The 20,331-nt window shown below is 44.3% G+C and overlaps 1 protein-coding gene across 2 annotated transcripts in view; it reads left to right on the top strand.

Moving 5' to 3' along the window:
* Positions 1-15,366: 15,366 nt before the first annotated feature.
* Positions 15,367-20,331, top strand: part of BOD1L1 (biorientation of chromosomes in cell division 1 like 1) — a 38,291-nt gene continuing 33,326 nt past the window's right edge. For both annotated transcript variants that reach the window (XM_076335955.1, XM_076335956.1), the window contains exons 1-5: positions 15,367-15,573; positions 16,079-16,203; positions 17,536-17,726; positions 18,965-19,597; positions 20,089-20,238. In XM_076335955.1, coding sequence (XP_076192070.1) covers positions 15,367-15,573; positions 16,079-16,203; positions 17,536-17,726; positions 18,965-19,597; positions 20,089-20,238 — 1,306 coding nt within the window. The remainder of the gene's footprint in view (positions 15,574-16,078; positions 16,204-17,535; positions 17,727-18,964; positions 19,598-20,088; positions 20,239-20,331) is intronic.

Here is a 20,331-nt window from a genome sequence, read left to right as displayed (position 1 = left end):
AGCACCTGGAACAATTACCTAAGGGACAATATGGAAATTACAAGGCAGCTCGCAGCACAGCTAAGAGGACTCAAGGGCAACGCAATGCCCAGTGTGTCTGCAGGCTGCCAGGGGCTAACGGCACATTCTTATTTCACCCTAAACCTGGGTGACTTGGCCCGGCGTGAAACCTCCAGCTGCCCGCCTGCAGTGAAAGCAGACGGCGCTTCCCAAGCTGTCAGCAGATCATCGTGAACAGCGCAGAAATACACTCGGGCATAGGCGGAGCGATGAGGCAGGTCATAAAAAAAGTAGATGAGGTTCTTAAAAATAGCAACTCTCTTTGAGAGGTTACGCTTGAAAATGTAATGACCTGCACTTTTTTCTTTATCTGTTACTATAACTACACGAACTCCACAAAACCATCACTGTACTTCTTAAACTGAACAAAAATAATGTTTCATACTCTGCTTTCAACCAACAGACACAATGAATCTGTGCCGGTTCATTTCTTCTGGTGGACTGCATGCCCTTAGCGTAATTGTTTAACTTAGCTGTAACTTAACTTAATTTCCTAATAATCCTCATCGAATTTCCTCAAACTGTCAGAACACAGACCATATTTAAATAGCAGGTTCTAGGTATTAATCGTCCAGAGCAAATGGTAGTTAGACAATGAAAAACTTTTTTTTTTCTTGCCACTGCCAATAGACAAGCAACCAACAAGGTATTTTAGTTTGCTTGTGTCTCTCAGACAGCAAGGCTAAAATCAAAATACCTGTTGTGAAAAGACTTACATATGTCTCTCTCGATTTCAAAGGGAAATTCAAATTTCCCACAAAGCTTAGGCAAACAAATCAGTATTCATTCATTTTCATATGAAACCATGCACTGCTGTACATTTTGGTATGCAAAAGAGGTCTCAGAATGGGGCAGAGAGAGGGGATGTCAATACTGAAATAGCCTTAGATAGAGCTGCGTTGCAAGACTGGCACTTACACAGCAGAGAGCTCAAGGACTTGCTGACCTTGGGTATGTTATTGGCCAATTGTTCCACAAGGAAAGGACATTAGATTGCTTGGACCTAATAAGCGAGGCAAACACTTAACAACAGGCATGGAAATACCTGTGTTTTTTTCTTGTTCCATCATCTGTTTACAAGACTCATTTGAAATATTAATAAGTGACATTAAGTCCGGATGCTAGAACATGCAAGTTTATGAGGTCTGAGTACTGGCATATTAATTAATGTCTATGGTTCACAGTAAAAGATATGATACACACAACTCAATTTATACGGCTCAGTTTTGAGTTGTGGGAGTTTCTGTCTGTAATTGAGAGCTGGGGATGGGAAAGGAACAACTATGACTTGTAAAGCAATAGGCTTTCTAAGTTCTGCTTTTAAAAATATTTTGATGACTAAGTAAGCGTTTAAATGTTAAGAGAGATTTGGAATGAGATCTCGCCCAGCTCCCAGTCAGAATACCCGATGCAAAGCAGAAACAGCTATTTGAATAAAGAGTTTGTGCTGTGGACACAGAACTTTTCTGAAGTTCAGACGAAAAGTAGAGATTGCCACCTGCTGACAAAACGGAGGGTAGCAACGGGGATGAGAAAAAGAAGCACTTGCAGTGAAATCCAGGCTCTGCCGAAATCAAAGGGGATTTTGCCGCTGACTTCAGCAGAGTCCGGATCCCACCCTTGCTCTTAACCTGCCTCGCCAGCCAAACCAAGACGTGTACCCATGAAACCCCAAAGTTGTCTACTTTATCTGCAGAAGAAAACAGCTGACAGGACAAGAAACATACCCAGCCAGCAGGTCTCCGGTTCTGTCGGCTTCAGCTGACGAGCTCGTATTATAGAGTCATAGAATCATAGAACGGTTTGGGGTGGAAAGGACCTTCAAAGATCATCTAGTCCAACCCCCCTGCCATAGGCAGGGATACCTGCCACTAGATCAGGTTGCTCAAAGCCCCGACCAGCCTGACTTTGAACTCTTCCAGGGATGGGGCATCCACAACTTCTTTGGGCAACCTACTCCAGTGTCTCATAACCCTCATCGTAAAGAATTCCTTCCTTACGTCCAATCTAAACCTACCCTCTTTCAGTTTAAAATCATTGCCCCTTGCCCTGTCACTACAGGCCTTGGTAAAAAGTCTTTTTCCACCTTTCTTATAAGCCCCCTTTATATATTGAAAAGCCCCAATAAGATCTCCCCGGAGCCTTCTCTTCTCAAGGCTGAACAGCCCCAACACTCTCAGTCTTTCTTCATAGGAGAGGTGTTCCGGCCCTCTGACCATTTTCATGGCCCTTCTCTGGACCTTTCTAACAGGTCCATGTCTTTCTGGTGCTGGGGACCCCAGAGCTAGACACAGTACTCCAGGTGGGGTCTCATGAGAGTAGAGGGGGAGAATCACCTCCCTCGACCTGCTGGCCATGCTTCTTTTTATGTAGCCCAGGATACGTGGCTATCTGGGCTGCAAGCACACATTGCCAGCTCATGTCCAATTTTTCATCAACCAATTGATCAAGTGAGAGGGACAGCTGATCAATGGGGTCCCGCAGAGGCATGAGGGCCCCATATGAGGTGGCTGGTGGAGACAGGAGGCAGTGCTGGTCTGCAGCCAGGGGCACACCACCATCTCAGGAGAGCGTGGAGGCTCCTCACCACACCAGAAAGAGGGCTGCAAATGCACCTGGCATGGCCATAGCCACCAGGAAACACAAGGCCTGGACTGCACCGCATTTCCCAATGAAAAGAGGGCAAGAGAGGGGAAAGGGGCACCCCCTTTGTGCTCTAAGAGGGGCTGCACCTTATCACCCCTCATGAACTACCAGAAGATCCACATAGAATGGGGACCTTATAAATGCCTCAACCACAGAAGAAGCTTCAAACCAGAGCTCACATCTTCTTAAACACCAAAGCTAATAATTTCTGGATAAATCTATAGGAAAGCAGACTATGTCCAAGTAGCGCATGAGAACAACTTCTTACTTACTTACCAGGGACATCTGGCATCATTATGTTATATTGCTAATTCCTTTCCATACTGACAAGAGAGAATAAATAATCAAGGAAATATTTGCTTTGTTTTCTTTCTGAAACATAATAGTCTATTTCAACAAGACATGCATGGCACGCACTACTAGAGACATGTAAAAATATAAACCCTAAAATATAAATTTCAGCATGCTCTTTTTTTCAGATTTTGGAAATGTATTTTTCATTCAGGTTTGAATTGAAAGCAAAATGTCAGAGTTTTTCACAGAACTGGAAATCCAGCCTGATGTACTCAGGGGTTATTGCAAGAGGCCACTGGCCACAGGACCGGGGCTATATGAGTTTGCCTGGCTCCTAGCACACAGCCAAAGCCACACAAAGAAAGTTAGAGCACGTCTGGAGAGAGATTACTTTTGTATGGTCCCAAAAGACCTGTGTGGGACTAGTACCACGTCATTAGCACCTAACCTCTGCATTAAACCATGCTGCAAGAACTACGCCAAACTCCTAACTGTCCTAAGGTGTTCCTCCCTTTCTCCCACCTCTCAGCCATATGTTCCTACCCCTGTGCCTGCAGCACAACACAGTCTTGCCTGGTGCAGATCCATACCGCAAACTGAATCAATAAACTGATCCAGGCTTCTTTTCTGCAGAGAGGGGGGAGACTTTTTTAACCTGGCTCAGTTCAGTGACTTGGCCTATAGCAAAGACCCACTAGCAGTTATGTGATAGCAGGTAAAACAGTGATGCAGATGTAGGAACGAGCAACCTGCATTGGCCAGGACTCCTTAAATTCCTTAAGTCAGCTTCAGTGCCAAAGTCAGAATATCATGGAACTACAGGACCAAAAAGTTGTGGCTGGTGTCCAATAATCTGGAGCAACGCCAACAGATTGCCCCACACTTCAATCAGGAGTGCACCGAGGTAGAGGTGACGAATAAATTCTTTCAGCAAAATGCTTTTAGCCTGCATATAAAGTAAATTGGATCAAGTTCGTATCAGTTACATTAAAATACACATCTCAAATCCAAAGGGAAGTGAACTAGGCATTGCAATGCCACAAGCTTCACACACATGTTAAACAAAACCAGGAGTTCCCAAATTGTCAGAAAACAATTTATTCTTGTGAAAAAATAAATGTTGCTGCAATAATGCTCCAAGTGAACTTTTCTGTGCTGCAAGTTCAAGCATGTGTACTGAACCTGCAGTTCTCCCACCGCCAACTTGTGTTCATGACTTTTAAGCAAGTTATTTATTTTGGACAGGTATGTATTAAGACATTCATTCATCTACTCTCTTGCTTCCTCCTGCCCCCCCAGCCAACGGACTTGTCACCCACTAAACAAGCTGTTGATGTTTGTTTCGGAATTGCCAGTTTGCAGCAAGTGGCACACAAATCCCAAATTGGCTATTATACGTGTTTTTGATGAGGCCCACTTCAGAGAGTCTAGCCAAAATGTGTAAGTCACGCACCACTGCACAAACAGAGCGCTTTGTCGTGGAGGTGAATTTTGGGCTGATGAAGGTTGGACGAGTTCTGCGGATTACTGCCTGCCTCTTGTTACAGGGAATGTGGGAACGCTTCCCTCAATGACAAATTTAAGTTTTTTGGCTCAAATATTCAGACTACAGGAGGGAATGTGCCCTTTCATATAAATACTGGAGAACTTCTTCCTCTGAAGCCCTAAGAAATTAGGTTCAAATGTACTTAGCTATTGAGTTACACAAGTATCCCCAAGGGAAGACTTTGACACAGCATCTTGGAGAAGACATGAGGAGAAAAATGATAAGGGAACTGTCATCCTGGGAAAAAAAGTGAAGACCATTGTTATGGACAAGCAGAAACAGAATTATATGGTCCTTGTTTGGAAAATTTAGATATTAGATTGAAAAAAAAAATACATATACGTCAGATCTAAGCCTGTATGTTGGCAAAAGAAATAAATAGGTTTATAATAAATAGACATGTAAATACATGTGTAGACAGTAGTATACCTGAACTGTTTAAAGTTTGTTACTTTATGTCAAACTGAGGGAACCGTGAAAGGAGGATTAAATGAGAAAGTACAAGGAAACAAACAATTGCAAAGTTTTAATGAGTTCTGCAGTCCTTTAAAAACATGAAAGACCGCTGGAGATTTAACAACGAACAAAGGCAAGATAGAAAAGGAAATCAGGTGCATGTTAGCAGAGATAAGAGCAGCATGCAGCCAAATAGCACATACTTAACGAAAATTTTCACTTCATTATATTTAAACCTTGAAGAGAAACTTTGCTCTTTTACACTATCACAATACGAAGCCTAAAAGTAAAATTGTGCTTTGAGACTTTAAATAGATCATGTCTCCCTGGCAATTTTAATTAGCATGCTTCTGTTTATACAAACGTGTCTGCGGGGAGCTGGTTTGAAGAATGGAAGAATAAGCCTAGATGAGTATATGGAATAATTTTAGTATCCATAATTCAAGTTTCCTTTGTCTGCCTATGAGCAAAAGGATCCAAAAAAAGAATAAAATTAATATTTTAAAAATATCCAAAATCCCTGTTCATTTAATGCACTGTTTACATTTTCCTAGCTTGCTCATATGCTAGTGCAAATAGCCATCTCAAATAGCATCGCAATTACACAGAACAGTATTTCAAGAAAATGTAATTGTGAGAAGCAAGTTCTAACTGCAGTTAAACTAGAGTTTAAAAAGATGGGGGGGAAGAAAGAGGAAGCAGAAGAGGAAGAAAGAGAGAGAAAGAGAGAAAGAGAGAGGGAAGGAAGGAAGGAAGGAAGGAAGGAAGGAAGGAAGGAAGGAAGGAAGGAAGGAAGGAAGGAAGGAAGGAAGGAAGGAAGGAAGGAAGGAAGGAAGGAAGGAAGGAAATATCTTTGAAATACTTAGTCAGAAGACTCTCTCTTTGCTATTTTGTGACAGGAAGAGAATTTAAGAATAGCTTAGAGATTTCCTCCCCCATTTACTCTGAGTGTTTTAATATCAGAGGAGTAATCTGTAATATACATCCCAGGAGAATCTAGAAATATTTTCAGCCGGAGGTTTGGACTGCTTGTCTAATAAGTTATTTTAATCCGTCCCCCAGGCAAAGTGAGAAATTTGGCATGTGGCAACTCTGTCCTTCCCTCCTCTGCTATATATAAGGTAAAATCCCACTCCGATTTACATGCAGTACTCTACCACTACAATTAATGGAACTGCAGCAGGAAAAGTTGAGGCATAATCTAGTGCTATAGATGTTTTTTGGGAATGGTTGATTTCACAAACTTTCACTATTACCAGCCTTTATTGAGTTCTGAAAGTTCATGTATCTTTCTCCTGACTCCTTTCCTCTCTTAAGATATTTTATTGCAGGCTTGTAAAGAAAGTTCTGTTATGCTGTATAGGATTTTAGTTTATGGGGAATGTGTGTACATCGCATTTGTGATTATCTTGTCTCTTCAGACTCTTTTCAACAAACAGTAAATCACTAATTTGGCTGAAACAAGCAAGTACAGAAGGATATTTTAAATGACAAAAAAAAAAAATTCCAGATCTTGCCAGGGAGATCTTTGTATTAGTTTTTAAATAAAGCTGATTTTAAGAATCACTCAGTAATCAACCTGACAAAAAATACCTCCCGAGCTCATGCCAGGAGACACAGAGACCAGGATACAGAGTAGACAGACAGTGGGACGGTCTAAGAGATAGACTTGGAGGCAGGACTTTGTAGCACCTGTCCTGAGAAGCTCCTTTCCACTTTAGCGCTCTCAATGGCTACACAGCTTCATGGTCTCCCTCCTTTTTACTTTAGAAAGCAAGAAAAAAGAGACTAAAGTATCCTTGTCCAATGTGGGCAATTATTCATTTTGTCTCAGTGGAGTGGGAGTTGGAAGCTGGTGCTTTTTTCATTAATGGACAGAAGTAGATACAATCAAAACTCTGGAAAACTTTAGACTCTGTTTTCTCACAAGAGAAATCAAACAGTCCTGGAAAAGGATTTCAGACTTATGGAGAGTCAAAGAAATAAATTTCCATCTATACTCGATGTTCAGACTGAGAAAACCGTAACCACTTTAGATCATTTATTTCCCTTGATGCCAGCAGCCTTGGCAGGACTGGAATATTTTGTTATCAGTGATAAACACTGCAAAATATCCCACTGCATGTATCACTTGAGGGCAGCAGAGCAGTCTGAGGTCCAAGGAGAGTTGTCCTCGTTTCTCAGGCTAGGCGCCCCAGCTACCAGCCTCTGAACCTGACATACATGTTTTCAGCAGCCCAGAAAACACCTTGCCCCCTGCTGCATGCAGAAGCATTTCCTTCCTTCTACAAAAACACCTACTGGCACTAGCTGGAGAAACTGGCGTTACTGCAATGGCAAAAGACAGAGAGACAGAGAGCGGGTTCTTGCTCAAGAGTCCTTAGGACAGAGGAGCAAGTAGATCTTAGACTGCGGAGGAGAGCAGAGGGTTACTGGCATACAGTTTGTATTTTAATTCGCTAAGCCTTTCACTGTTTTTCTAAACCTGCCTTTCTTGAAGTTTGAACTGCTAAGACATTTCAGAGAATCCTGAGCAAGCAGGTACTTCGGATGATCAGGTTTCCTTTTGTTGATCCACTGTCACATAACAACATAAGGGAGAGAGGGGCATTGCCCAAAATCTTCCCAGCACCTTACTGATAAAAGTGAAGAATATGCCTGTTAAGTCAGTATATAATGAGAAAGAAATTAAAACTGTCTTTATGTAAAACATACCATACAGCTGGTTAAAAGAGCCTGCGGCAAACAGAGATAGCTTTAAGACATTTCTAACTACAAAATAAATCCACTGAAGTGCAACGCTGCTCTCTTAAGAATTACTCTTACAAAACAAGCTGTATGACATTAACAAAGCCAGTCAGGTGATGATCATCAACACACAGCAACAAAGACCATGGGGTAAAATAAAAAAAGGACAGGTTCGTGATACCTGAGGCAACGTCTGCAGAAGAGGCTGCAGACAAAGCAGCCTTGCCCTCCGTGCTTGGACAGGGCTGCAGACAAGCCAGCTGGATGCAGCAGCTGTGTGACAGTAGTGCTGTGTTTCAGCCACCCGTCCTCCTTCCAGCCAGCATACTCTTAAAACAGGAGAAAAAGGCTCTTGCAAAGTTGTTTTCCTCCTTTACAGCCTCAATCGCTCCTTTTTACTGAGCACAAAAAATGTTCAATGTTGTTTTTACAAATCCCATTGCTGGAGCAAACATCACACTTCTCCATTTCAGGAAGGTTTCAAACCTTGCTAGGAGCAACTAAAAGCTAAAGATACCAATACATTCAGATTTCTTACTCTCATACACATTTAAAAATGCTTTCTTCCTACTGTAGGATCAAACTCAGGATGCTTGAATGTTTGGGATTGGCATTGGTAATCCTGTTAATATTTTTCCCTGACTTTCCATTTTCCTCCAGTTAAACAAATGACAGAAAACCTTGCATTTCTCACACTCCCCAGCATGAGTGAGCAGGCGCACTAGTCTGGGATTATTTCCCCTTGTCTGACTCCTACATCAGTTCCTATTCAGAAAGCAGCTGGTCTCTGAATATATTCAGAACTGGTTATCTCCATATACAATATATCCTAGCAGATCCAGGCTTCTATTCTTTTTTTTTTCCCCCAGGAAACAATTATTTCACTATTTGCCAGTCTTTCTCCAACCCCTGCCCCATAACTTTTGAAACGGTTGGCCAATTTTAATGAAATCTGGCAGAAAAGCACGGATCTTAAAGACATTAAATTCCTATCATCTTTGTGCAAATCAATAGGTGAGGAGGAAAGACTTTGAACAAGCATTATTATTTCTGCTGTTTCACTGAAGATTTTTTCCCCCCATGTCCTACCTTCTTCCGAACGAGTCCTGAGGGCTGCCCTTGGCCTTGAAACGCAATAGTTTGGGGTACTCCTCTGGGTAGGTAGGAAATCTCTGGGCTCCCATTTAGGCATGCCACCTGGATTTACAGTGGGACCAGCCTCAGGTGGGCAACACTCTCCTCCTCTCTCCCCCCTCAATGGACAGCCAGGCAAGGATGCCAGGCATGCTCCTGGGGTATCCAGTGGGATCTGGAGCGGACTGGGAATGGAGGAACACCCTTGACTGCAGCCGACTCACAGCCTCGACTCGCAGCTGGACCCAGCAGGGTGGTGTGTTCCACCTACGCCTCCTTCACACCAGCCCTTTCTCTGCACACTCCTGCCTTACCAATGACTTTGGATAGAGCGCTCTCAATTGCCCAGCAGTACAGGGAACCAAGCACAGAAAGTAGGTCAACAGGAACAAAATGACCCATCTTGCTCCCTCCCTCCACCCCACCTCTCCTAAAAGAACGTTGTTGGAAGGTGATTCAGCATCCCTTTTCCTCTGAACGTGTGGCACCCCCAACACAAAAGAACAAGTCAAAAGCCCAAATTAACTTTTTCCCTTTTTTAAATTTTATTTTCCTAAACAACATTTTCAAAATTTTCCACGGAAAGTACTATTTTTGTACTAGATACAATAACTCACAATTTTTACTTGAGGATTACAACCAAGGTTGCAAAAATGATGAGCAATTTTGAGCACCCTATTATTTAGCAGCAAAGTCCCGCTTTGATCCATCTCCCTGCTGACTTCAATGGAACAACACTAGGTATAAATTAAAGCAAAATTCAGTCCATCAGCTCTACTTTAGGCTTCATGCATCCCATTTAAGCAATGTCTCCACCTTGATTTCACCTTGCTGCAGTCAGCAAAGAATGCTGATATAAAAGGTGTCATGCTTTCATGTATCCACTCACTCTGCTTTCATGTTTAAGCTGTACCATTTTACCTTACCATTAGAATTACATTTAGGCAAAAGTGGAAGAGTGTATAATCTCTTGCGCTCTCTCTGGAGAACAAGCCTCCATTAAGTTTTTCTCCGCCTTCCTGTACACAAATAGCAAAAGCATGTATTTTCCAGTCAAAAACAAAGAGCAAAGTAAAAAAGTCTATTAAAGGGAGCACAGTCACTCATTCTAACATTTTTCATCTGAATGGAGAAATAAAGTGGTATTTCTCCAGCAGGCAGGAACCTACATTTCAAAAAAGAAAAATAAAAAAAAAGATATGCTGAGATCATCAATCACGTTAGCGGGAATTACATGTCCAGTCCCTTACATGCCAATAACAATCCCAAACATATTGCATCAATTAGCCATTGATTGCTTGTGAAGAGGTAAGAAAGCTTTAGTGCCTCTCTCCCTTCCCGCATTACCGTGGAAGAGCGCAGCACAAAGAGCCGTACCACAAGTCGCAGCCATGGTCACACGGGTGGTCTTTCCTCTCACGGACAGGTCAAGGCTCCATCTGCCACTGAAGATTTCTTTCTGGTTACACAAAAAAAATCAAGTAAGTCTGTGGATTAAAGCTATTTGTGACAGTAATTTTATTTGCTCTCAAATGTCATCCACTAAGCAGGCTCTACTCATCTTGTCACAAAACTTGGGGATCCAGGAACTCATTCTTTGGCCTTGGCAGAGACATAAAATGAGAACAAAGGGAAAAGAGGCGTAGCTGTACCTTCAAAATAATGTACTTTAAAGGCATCATCTGCAAACCGGGTGTCTGTGCTGATTTTGGCTGGGAGAGAGTTAATTTTCTCCATAGTAGCTATTTGGGGCTGTGTTTTGGATTTGTGCTGGAAACAGTGTTGATAATACAGGGAGGTTTTCGTTACTGCTGAGCAGGGCTTACACAGAGTCAAGGCCTTTTCTGCTCCTCACACCACCCCACCAGCGAGCAGGCTGGGGGTGCACAAGGAGTTGGGAGGGGACACAGCCAGGACAGCTGACCCCAACTGACCAAAGGGATAGTCCACACCGTATGACGTCATGCTCAGCATATAAAGCTGGGGGAAGAAGAAGGAAGGGGGGATGTTCAGAGTGATGTCGTTTGTCTTCCCAAGTAACCGTTACGCGTGATGGAGCCCTGCTTTCCTGAAGATGGCTGAACACCTGCCTGCCCATGGGAAGGAGTGAATGGATTCCTTGTTTTGCTTTGCTTGCGTCTGCGGCTTTTGCTTTACTTATTAAACTGTCTTTATCTCAACCCACAACTTTTCTCACTTTTACCCTTCCAATTCTCTCCCCCACCCCTCCGGGGGGGAGTGAGCGAGTGGCTGGGTGGGGCTTAGTTGGCTGGAGTTAAACCATGACAGTGTCACATTGAAGTTCTGAAACTGGAAAAAATAATCCTAACCTTTCAGATAAAGTTACACTCAGAAGTATAACTTTAAATTGTTTTTACATGTTAAAGCTAGATAAATAAAGGTGAGTTAATCTCTCTGCACATCAATGAAAAAGTATTAGAAAATGCAGTTTGTTGAAATGTGACTTAGAAGACTTCACAAGGGTTTTTTTCAGACTTTAACCAGTCAATATTCCCAGCAAATACAACCAAAAGTATCAGCTACTGAACATGAAAACCTTAGTACTTTTAAAGAACACTTCAGTCTATCTTTTGACTAGCCACTTTGAGGAGCCACCACGTGCTGTCTCCATTGAACTAAAGTGTCACTGACAATGATCACCCTCCTCAGCTCCGGTGGGAGAACCAGGATCTCGCAGTACTTTTAGTTTTGCTCAAGGAATCTCTCTAGAAGCGACCCAAAAGTATCAGAGGTGTCAGCACAAGGTCATGACAGGCTAGTTTAAATAAAAGCTTTCCTTTCATCACTTTAAAACGTGTTGTCCAGTCACTGTTTTCATTTCTGCCAAGTCTTTCGCTTGCCAAAGACTTGCCTGTGGAAAACACTTAGGACAGGAAGCCTCCCACTGAATGAAAATACATTTGCCATTCCGTGGATAATACACTTAAGCCATCAAGCATCACCTTTTACATAGGGCCTGCTTGCCAGTGCCAAATTAAAAAAACTGCATGTATGTATATATGTGCTTGAACAAATAAAAACACTAGTAACACCTGGAAAGAAACATGGTTGTAAAGCCAGAAAGAGCACTTCAAGCATGCTTTATTAAACAACAGTTTATCCAATTCTTCTTTATTTATCCAGAAAAGATGGTAAGATCATATCCTCCAGTCTTGGAAGTCCGAGAGCAATTCACCCACCAAGACTATTGCCATGTAAGGATATGGACATCACTCTGATCACATCACAGCTGAAGGTATAGTCCGTGTCTTGGCTACATTTTAGTCTTGCAACTAGAGCATTTCATGCTGCAGCTCAGCTGAAGCCACATTTGCTGTTATCGACGAAGCATAAAACCTCAGCGATGCTGGCACCATTTCTCTGCTGTTTCAAAACAGGGTGGATTAGATTGTGATTACTCGTGTTGCTCCTAGGCATAATAATCTTGCCTTTTTTGGAAAAAATCCCGTATCAGCAAGCATCAGAAAATCTGAGACTTTAACTAGAGACAATCGTAAAATATACTGTTTATGCACAGGGAGAAGCAAATGTGAAATATGCATCAGGAGATGCACATTTATACAACAAATCAATTCATCATTGACGGTTCTGGGTTTTATTGTACCACAATAAAAAATACATAAGCTACACACCAAAAGAAAATAAGCCTCAGAAAATGGAGCAACAGCGGTAACACAGATGGTGCAAGGCACAGGCATGTTACCACATATGTAGAGGAAGAAGCGAGCAATTCATCCGGGGCAGATCTCTAGCTGGTGTTAGGCAGCTTTAGAGCTTTTACTATCCAAGAATCTGCTCAGGCATTTCAGTCATTCCTGGCGAAAAGTCTACTTTTTCCTAGAAAACTCAAATTGCTTCTAAACAGCTCCCCTTTCTGTGTACCCTTGTTTGTAAACGATTACAGAGATTGAAGAGGAACATTATCCTAGTAGGCTTTTCAAGCCTTGTAACTCAACACTGCCAGCAACACTTCATCTTTAGAGAGCACAGAACTTTGCAACACCGAGCTCATCACGGAGGAAGGGGATGAAACCAAAACTTGTTCAGATCAGAACTCCACTCCTATGCAAAGTGAAGGATTTTTATCTTCTTACCTTCTTTTTACCTTCTTAATCCAGCAGTCACCTGGATTTCAGATACTTCATAAATTTAGATTCATTATCAGCATACACTGCATAAACAAAGTTTTTGAGATAAAGAACCAAAACAAACAAAAAAAAAACACCACTAAAAAAAACCCAACCAGGAAGTTGCAGTGCCTTTTCCTAACACAAAATTCTGAAAATGTTAACTTCCCAATAAAGTCTGAAATTTTCGTTCACTATCACCGTAAGTCACACACTATTTCGAAAATTAGTAGATGCATTTACTAAAACGACACCCTTCACTTCTGTCCTTTCCTGCTTACTGCTACATGATCTTTAGTCGGCAGTGAAGAAACTTTTCTTTATTGAGATGTAACAGTCAGCAGATCACACATTTGGATATACCAGTAGGGGCTGTACCAGGCTCCGAGCTGCAGACTCCCCACCCCTCTTAAACTTTGATGCTTTAATCCTCCTAGACGTCTGTGTAGAAAATATGAAACTACACAAATAGAGGCCAGATTTTTTTAAATTACTCCAGTATCCAGAGATCAAAATCTCACAATACTTTTAAATACTTGTCAGATTTGTTTCCTTCTGTGGAGTTCTAAATAGTCTAGGAGCACTTAGTTTACAGCAGGAAAACTAGGGGCAAGCTCTACACTTCTAACCTGCTTTTAAGTCTGCAATAACAATCCTGACGCTCTTGCCTTTAAGATCAAACCGATTTTTAACGACTACTGCAGAAGGTGATTCCTAACATTTGTAGCTGAACAAGATCTCCACTCATTATGCCACAAAATTTGTGTAACCAAAACACTATTGCTGCCAAGTCCCTTTTGCTGTAAGCCAGTGTGCTGGGTTAAACCACAACAGCCAGCCACTCTGTATTTTTGACTACATTTTTATACTTCTTTTCATCCTTACCCATCCTGGTTAGGACAGCAGCTCAGCCACCTAGGCAGGAAGAGACTGGAGAGCCAAACTATACCCAGTAAGACAGCCCCTCAGTTATTGTCCCGAGTATAATGAAATTAACGTCTCTATGACCAGATTTTTTGTTTACTGCCTCTTGGGTCCTGTTTTAGTCATAACAGGTCAGCCTGGGAATTACCAGCCGGCAGTCTGCACTGAATTCAACTTCAAAGACCGTGGAAGCAGAAGATACTCAGAAGAGTGGCAAGAGCCATTAAAGCCACTGATGAGACTGCAGGACAGCATATTAAACAGTCTTCTTCAGGAAAATGAAGAAAGGTGCAACACAGTAAGCTGCAAACAAGAGAGGGCCCGAAAACACTTGGATTAGAAAAGCAGGTGTGAATGCACTGGAATCTAAAGGAAACAAGCTTAAACTCAAGTATATTAAATGCCATCTCCGAGTTGCCTCACCCAGGCCTCTCCCAGCTCCAGAGAGCCTGAGGAAACGTAAGACACAGGATCCCATGTAAAGACCTAAGCCTTCAGTCACCCTTGGGGTGACAGCAGCAGCGTCCCCTGAAGCAGAGGAGGGAGGACCAAGGTGGGGGGAGGCTCCGTTAACAGCCAGTAACGGCTCCCGGGCACCCTGAGGAGAGAGCGCCCGTCCCGCCGGCAGCCCGGCCCCCACACAGCCCCGCCGCCGCCGCCATCCCCGTGACCTGTCTGCCCCGCCCCGACGGCGGCGGACGCAGCCGCTGACAGGCCGCGGCCCCGGCCTGACACCCGGCCCCGCCCTCCCGGCCGGAGGCCCCGCTCCCTCGGCCGGAGGCCCCGCCCCCTCGGCCGGAGGCCCCGCCCTCCCACCTCCGACCGTCGCAGCGTCCTGGCCCCGCCCCGCGCCTCGGGGAGGAAGCGCGCGGCGCGGCCCCCACCATGATGGCGGCCAGCGCAGGAAGGGGCGGGGCGCGGGGCGGAGCTGCGGGGGCACCGCCGGGGAGTGCGGCAGCGGCGCGGCGGCGGGCGGCCGGGGCAGCGGCCGCCCCCGCGCTGCCCGCAGCGCCCAGCCGCGGCCGCGCGGCGCGGCGCGGGGGGGCCGCCGGCGAAGGCGGGCGGGGGCTGAGGGCCGCCGCGGCCGCCCCCCTACCCCCCCCCCCCCCGCTGCCGGCTCGGGGCCCCACTGGAGCGGGCCGCGAGCGGCTCCGCCCCCCTCCGTCCCCTTAAAGGGCCCGCGGCTCCTGCGCGCGGCTCCGGCAGTGCTCGCCTCGCGCCGATGGCGCCGCTCTCGGCGGCGTCGTCCCTGCTTCCCTTCTCGTCTCCTGCCGCTTCCTCCCTCCGTTCCCTTTCGCTTCCGGGGTCAGCGCTGCCGCGGCCGCTGCTCGGTAACAAGCCCCGTCCCGGGGTCCGGCCGGGAAAGCCGGCAGTCGCGCCCCGCGCAGGCGGCGCCGCCCCGCCGCCCCCATGGCCAGCAACCCCCAGCCGCAGCCCCCGCCGCCGCCGCCCCCGCCGCCGCCCCCTCAGCAGCCGCCGCCGCTGCCGGGGGCCGGGGCCGCCGTGGGGGGCGGCGCGGCCGAGCCCGAGCTGGTCTCCATGATCGTCAACCACCTCAAGAGCCAGGGGCTCTTCGACCAGTTCCGCCGCGACTGCCTGGCCGACGTGGACACCAAGGTGGGGGCGGGCGGGCCCGGCAGCCGGCGCCTCGGGGGGGGGTGTCCCGGCGCCCTGCCGGTGGCTCTCCCCGGGCTCCCGCACGTCGGGGGCAAGCTGGGCCTGTCCGAGAGCGGCGGGGCCCGGCCCGGGGGCGGCGGCGTGTTGCGGGGGAGTGCGCCCCGCGCTCGAGGGTGGGGAGCGGCCGCCTGGGCCCGCGCGGGGCTCCGGCTCGGCCCTCGGCCCCAGGGCTCTTCTCGGCGTCCCCGGGGGCAAAGCTGGAGCCCCTGTTTTCCGAGGGGAGCGCGGGCTGGCCGGCGGTGCAAACACGCCTGGCTTTGTGGGGTGTTTCTAGCGGTACGGGCGTGCTTAACACGCTGTGATCGCCGCAAGGGAGCGGGAGCGGCTGCGCCGTCAGCGGGTTGGGGGGGATCCGACGGGGCTCCCAGCTCTTCCAGCCCGGCCTCCGGGAGGATAACTGCTTAGCAAAACCCTCCTCTCCAGCCTCTCTGTTGTTGCTTTCTAGCCTGCCTACCAGAATCTGAGACAGCGCGTTGACAACTTTGTTTCCAATCATTTGGCAACTCATACCTGGAGTCCTCATCTCAACAAGAACCAGCTGAGAAATAACATTAGGCAGCAGGTTCTCAAGTAAGTGACAGCTCTGGGGTTTCTCTGTTTGAACACACTCATGTACTGCGAGAGGTGACAGAGACTCTAGGTCAATTGTAAAGTGTCTACTTTCTTCAAAGCAATTTCTGAAGAAGCTTTTTTTTTTTTCGTGTTTAAAACGTCGTATTATTTCAGGTAGCAGCTCACCCTCAGCATTAGTCAGAATTAGACTGCAAATATTATTTTGTCTGATCCAAGTTGATGCAGGGGTGGAAGGCTTGTTTCTGACTTGGGATGTAACGCCCTAGCTAAGTTCTATCTTTACTGTTTCTTTTAAGGGAGATATTAATGAAATTGCTCTTATCAAGTTTCGAGCTAAGGAAAATTAAAAGGACTTGACAAACTAAGCTCTGTGGAGTACAAAGCTAAATTCACAAACAAAAAACTGGATGTAAATCTAGCTAGACAGAGAAAAGTTTTTTCAGAACTGCTGTTATGTCAAAATGATGTCAAACACTTACCCGATGTTACATTATTTCATGAGGGTTCCTCTAGTTTTTCTTCCCAAAACTTAGAGTCATAAGAAACGTTAGAAAATTTCTTCAAAGTAGCAGGAGTTTGGTCGCTAAGTGGGGCCAAACAAGGGATTTGAGTAGAAACTTACTCGGTTATGCGGTAGTGGTACCATTGATAACTGATACTGAGGAGCTATTTTGTTTGGGGGGAGGGGAGCGGTTGTTGTTTGTGGGTTTTTTTAGTTCTTTTTAAAGAAGCGGTGAGGACAAGAGGCCATATATGTTCCACAAAAGATTACAGGGGTCTAGAGAGAACCCATAGATATAAAGCTCCCTATTGCCATTTATTTGATTTTACTGAAGATTAAGGGTGTTCCATAAAGCTGCAGAACTCTCAGGTGTCACACTGTATTGGGCAGAAAGTAACTTAGGGTAGTGATGACTGGTCTAGTAGTTGTTTGTCCCTCGTGCCTTCTATAATTCCTCTGTTTTATGCCATGGGAATTGATAACATCAGTTTTCTTCTTAATTTTTTTTCACAAATGTCACTTTTACAGTTAGATAATATTTGTAGAGATAACCAGTAATGACATAACAGGCTGTTTGTTGTGTTTATTCCATGCAGTTGGATTGCTTTGTTTCTCTAGCATTTTTTTTCTTAGTTCATAAGGCATAGAGCGAGCTGTTGAAATACAGGCAGCTGGCTAAATACATAGCTGCAGCGATGCTCAGAAAAGGTTAATGCTTCATTGGAGGTTCTTAAGAGTGTTTACATCATACCTAAATGAGCATATTTCATTAAGACGTTCTTGAAAAGTCATTTTTCTTATTTAGTATTCATGTAACTTTGTTCCAGGTCTGGAATGTTGGAATCTGGAATTGACAGGATTATTTCTCAGGTTGTGGACCCAAAGATCAACCACACCTTCAGACCTCAGGTGGAAAAAGCTGTCCATGAATTTTTAGCTACATTGAATCACAAAGAGGAGGCAGGCCCCAGTACAGCTCCAAGTGAGGAGAAAACAGATGCTTCTATTACAGTACAAGGTATTCTACCATTTCTCTGAGCGGTCTATTAACAAAAATTTGTTTTGAAACATTGACTAGGTTTGCTGCTAGCACAAAATTGTTAGCATCAATATCAACAAGCTGAACTCCAGGCAGTGTACCATAATACTTGTCTCTTACTGTATGTATAAAGGCAAGAGAGATGTCACCCTGTACCACCATGTCACTCTGTCACTTCTGCTTGAGATTACAAGGGATCAGTTTACTGTAGGGAAAAAAGTTGGTCTCAGGGTTTGGCCCTCTTTAGTACAGGATCAGATAAGACCTAGCTGTAAGAGAAGAATGATTCAATTTTTTTATGCATTGGTAGATCAGAAAAAAAATTACCTATGAGACAGTTACCTGTCTTAATGCAGTTGCTGTGTGCAGTAAAATCTGAATGGCTAAGGTCCTCTCAGGAGCTTAAGCTCTGCTGTAAATCAGCCAATCTTTAGTTTGTTTATAAACACAGCACTTTTTCTTTACGGTTTTCATTTATGTTGCCTGGCATCGACTTCCAAACACCAAATTACCTGCAGGTAATTGTCCATTCTTTCCCTTCCTAACAGATTCCACAGCAGTCCATCTATTTGTAACCAGACCCTTTATTTAAATCCTAGCCCTTTTCCTGTGAGGCCCACTTCCTTTAAAGTAGGTGGGTTAACGAGCCAGCTGCAGCTCTTAGTGCTAGTCTGGTTAACCCTTTCTCATCCATCTTCACAGTTGCTTCTAAGAGGATGGGAAAGTGATAAGGTATTTCTGATAGTCCTGTTGTTACATAATCAATATGCTGAGTCCATTTTCCATGCCATTTATGGAGATACCAGAAGTATGAAATACAGACTTTCTGCTGCAGTATTCTATATTGTGCTTCTCCAGAGTCATCATCCCACTTGGGATGGTGGTAAAGTTGAATAAGGATTGTGTTCAGAACATCCTTCCCATAGACAACCCCTGCTATCTTTAGCTGATCTCAGGAACAGCGGTATGTCACAGAGCAAAATGAATCTCCGGTAATCAGATCGTAATTGCTGCAGGAATGCAACTTCTTGTTCTTTTTTTTTTTCTTTTTTTTAACCCAAAATCTCTAAATGCAAAATAAGTCAAACCTTTTAGTTAATTTTACTTATTTTAAATAGAGTAATTATTCCTTTTCCTTTCACTTGCTTAACATTCTGTCTGAACAGAATTACGAAAACTAAGATGAACTAAAACTATTTTCTTTCTTACTATTCAAGGTGTCTCTGCTACAGCTCCTAGTGGCAATGTAGCTAGTGATGCAATGTCCATTTTGGAAACAATAACGTCTCTTAACCAAGAAGCAAGTGCTGCCAGGGCTTCAACAGAGAGCTCAAACCCCAAGAACAGTGACAGAGCTGCAAAAAGACTCTCATCTCAGCAGAGTGTGGACGGTAGCACTGATAGAGAGAGAAATGTGGAGGACTTGCCAGACAGAGATAAAGCAATTTGTGATCCTTCTGGAGAAGGGGCTGAAACATTTGCAAAGTGTGAAGATTTAAATGAGCTTCCCTGCCAAAGTGAAGAAATAAAAAATTCAGGAAAGGATACTAATAATTTGACTTGTACAAGTAAAGATATGAGTAAAGAAATTCAACAGGAAAGTGAAGATCAAAAGAGTAAATTATTAGATAAATGTGACAAGAAACCAGACAGCAGTGAAAAAAGTGAAAGAAGAAAAGAAAAGAAGGAAAAACTTGACAAGAAGTCTGACCATTCAAAGAAAAGTGATGATACTACAAAGTCAAAAGAAGAAAAGCAAGCAAGAGAGTCGGAACCAGTGAAACAGTTAGTTCCAGAAAAAAATAGCAGTAAACATAAACCAACTGAAAGCACTAAAGAAACTAAAGAAGGTATGGTGTGGGCAATGTTACTCCTTAAAATATGGATATGGGGCTGGGGGGAGGTTAAGTGTATTCAGGAGTTGAATCAGAAGTATATTTGGAGTGTAGGTTCTCTGCTAGTTCTGGCAAATTTGTCTAGCTAGCCACAGCTAGGTCTTGGTTCGTCTCCCTTAACCAAGGTATCCAATTCAGGATTCAGATGAGCTTTGATTCCTCAAGTGTGTGATTGGTCATCTGCCTTACTCTAGCAAGTTCTCTCAATGATTCCAGGCTGCGTTTAAAGTTCATAGTTGTACCTCAGGGTGATTTTTGTTCTGAGTAAACCAGAGTTAGCCTAATAACATTTCACTAAGGTGTTACAAATTTATTATTTTTTTTCCTAGTTCTTGTTCTTAAGATAACTTTGTTTTTGGTGGCAAAATCACTGTTTTGGTAAGAAAAGTTTCTCAAATACAGTGTGCTGCATTAAAGCCCTTCTTTCTATTTTTTTCCTTTGCAAGAAAATACGTTAGTAGATTCAGATATGGATGTACTCAGTGACATCACTGTCAGCTCTGTCCATACCAGTGACCTTTCTTCCTTTGAAGAGGAGAGCGAAGAGGAGACTGTAATATCTGACAGCACTGAAGAGGGAGAGATCACATCAGATGGTAAAATAATTAGATTGTTAAGTAGCAAGAAAGACTATGCAACACTTCTGTTGAGTGCATCATATCATAAATTTGAGATTTTGCAGGATGTTT

The sequence above is a fragment of the Aptenodytes patagonicus genome, chromosome 4 (assembly GCF_965638725.1).
Source record: "Aptenodytes patagonicus chromosome 4, bAptPat1.pri.cur, whole genome shotgun sequence".
NCBI classification, from domain to species: Eukaryota; Metazoa; Chordata; class Aves; order Sphenisciformes; family Spheniscidae; genus Aptenodytes; species Aptenodytes patagonicus.
The sequence above is the reverse complement of the archived record's forward strand: the minus strand, read 5'-3'. Positions and strand labels throughout refer to the sequence as shown.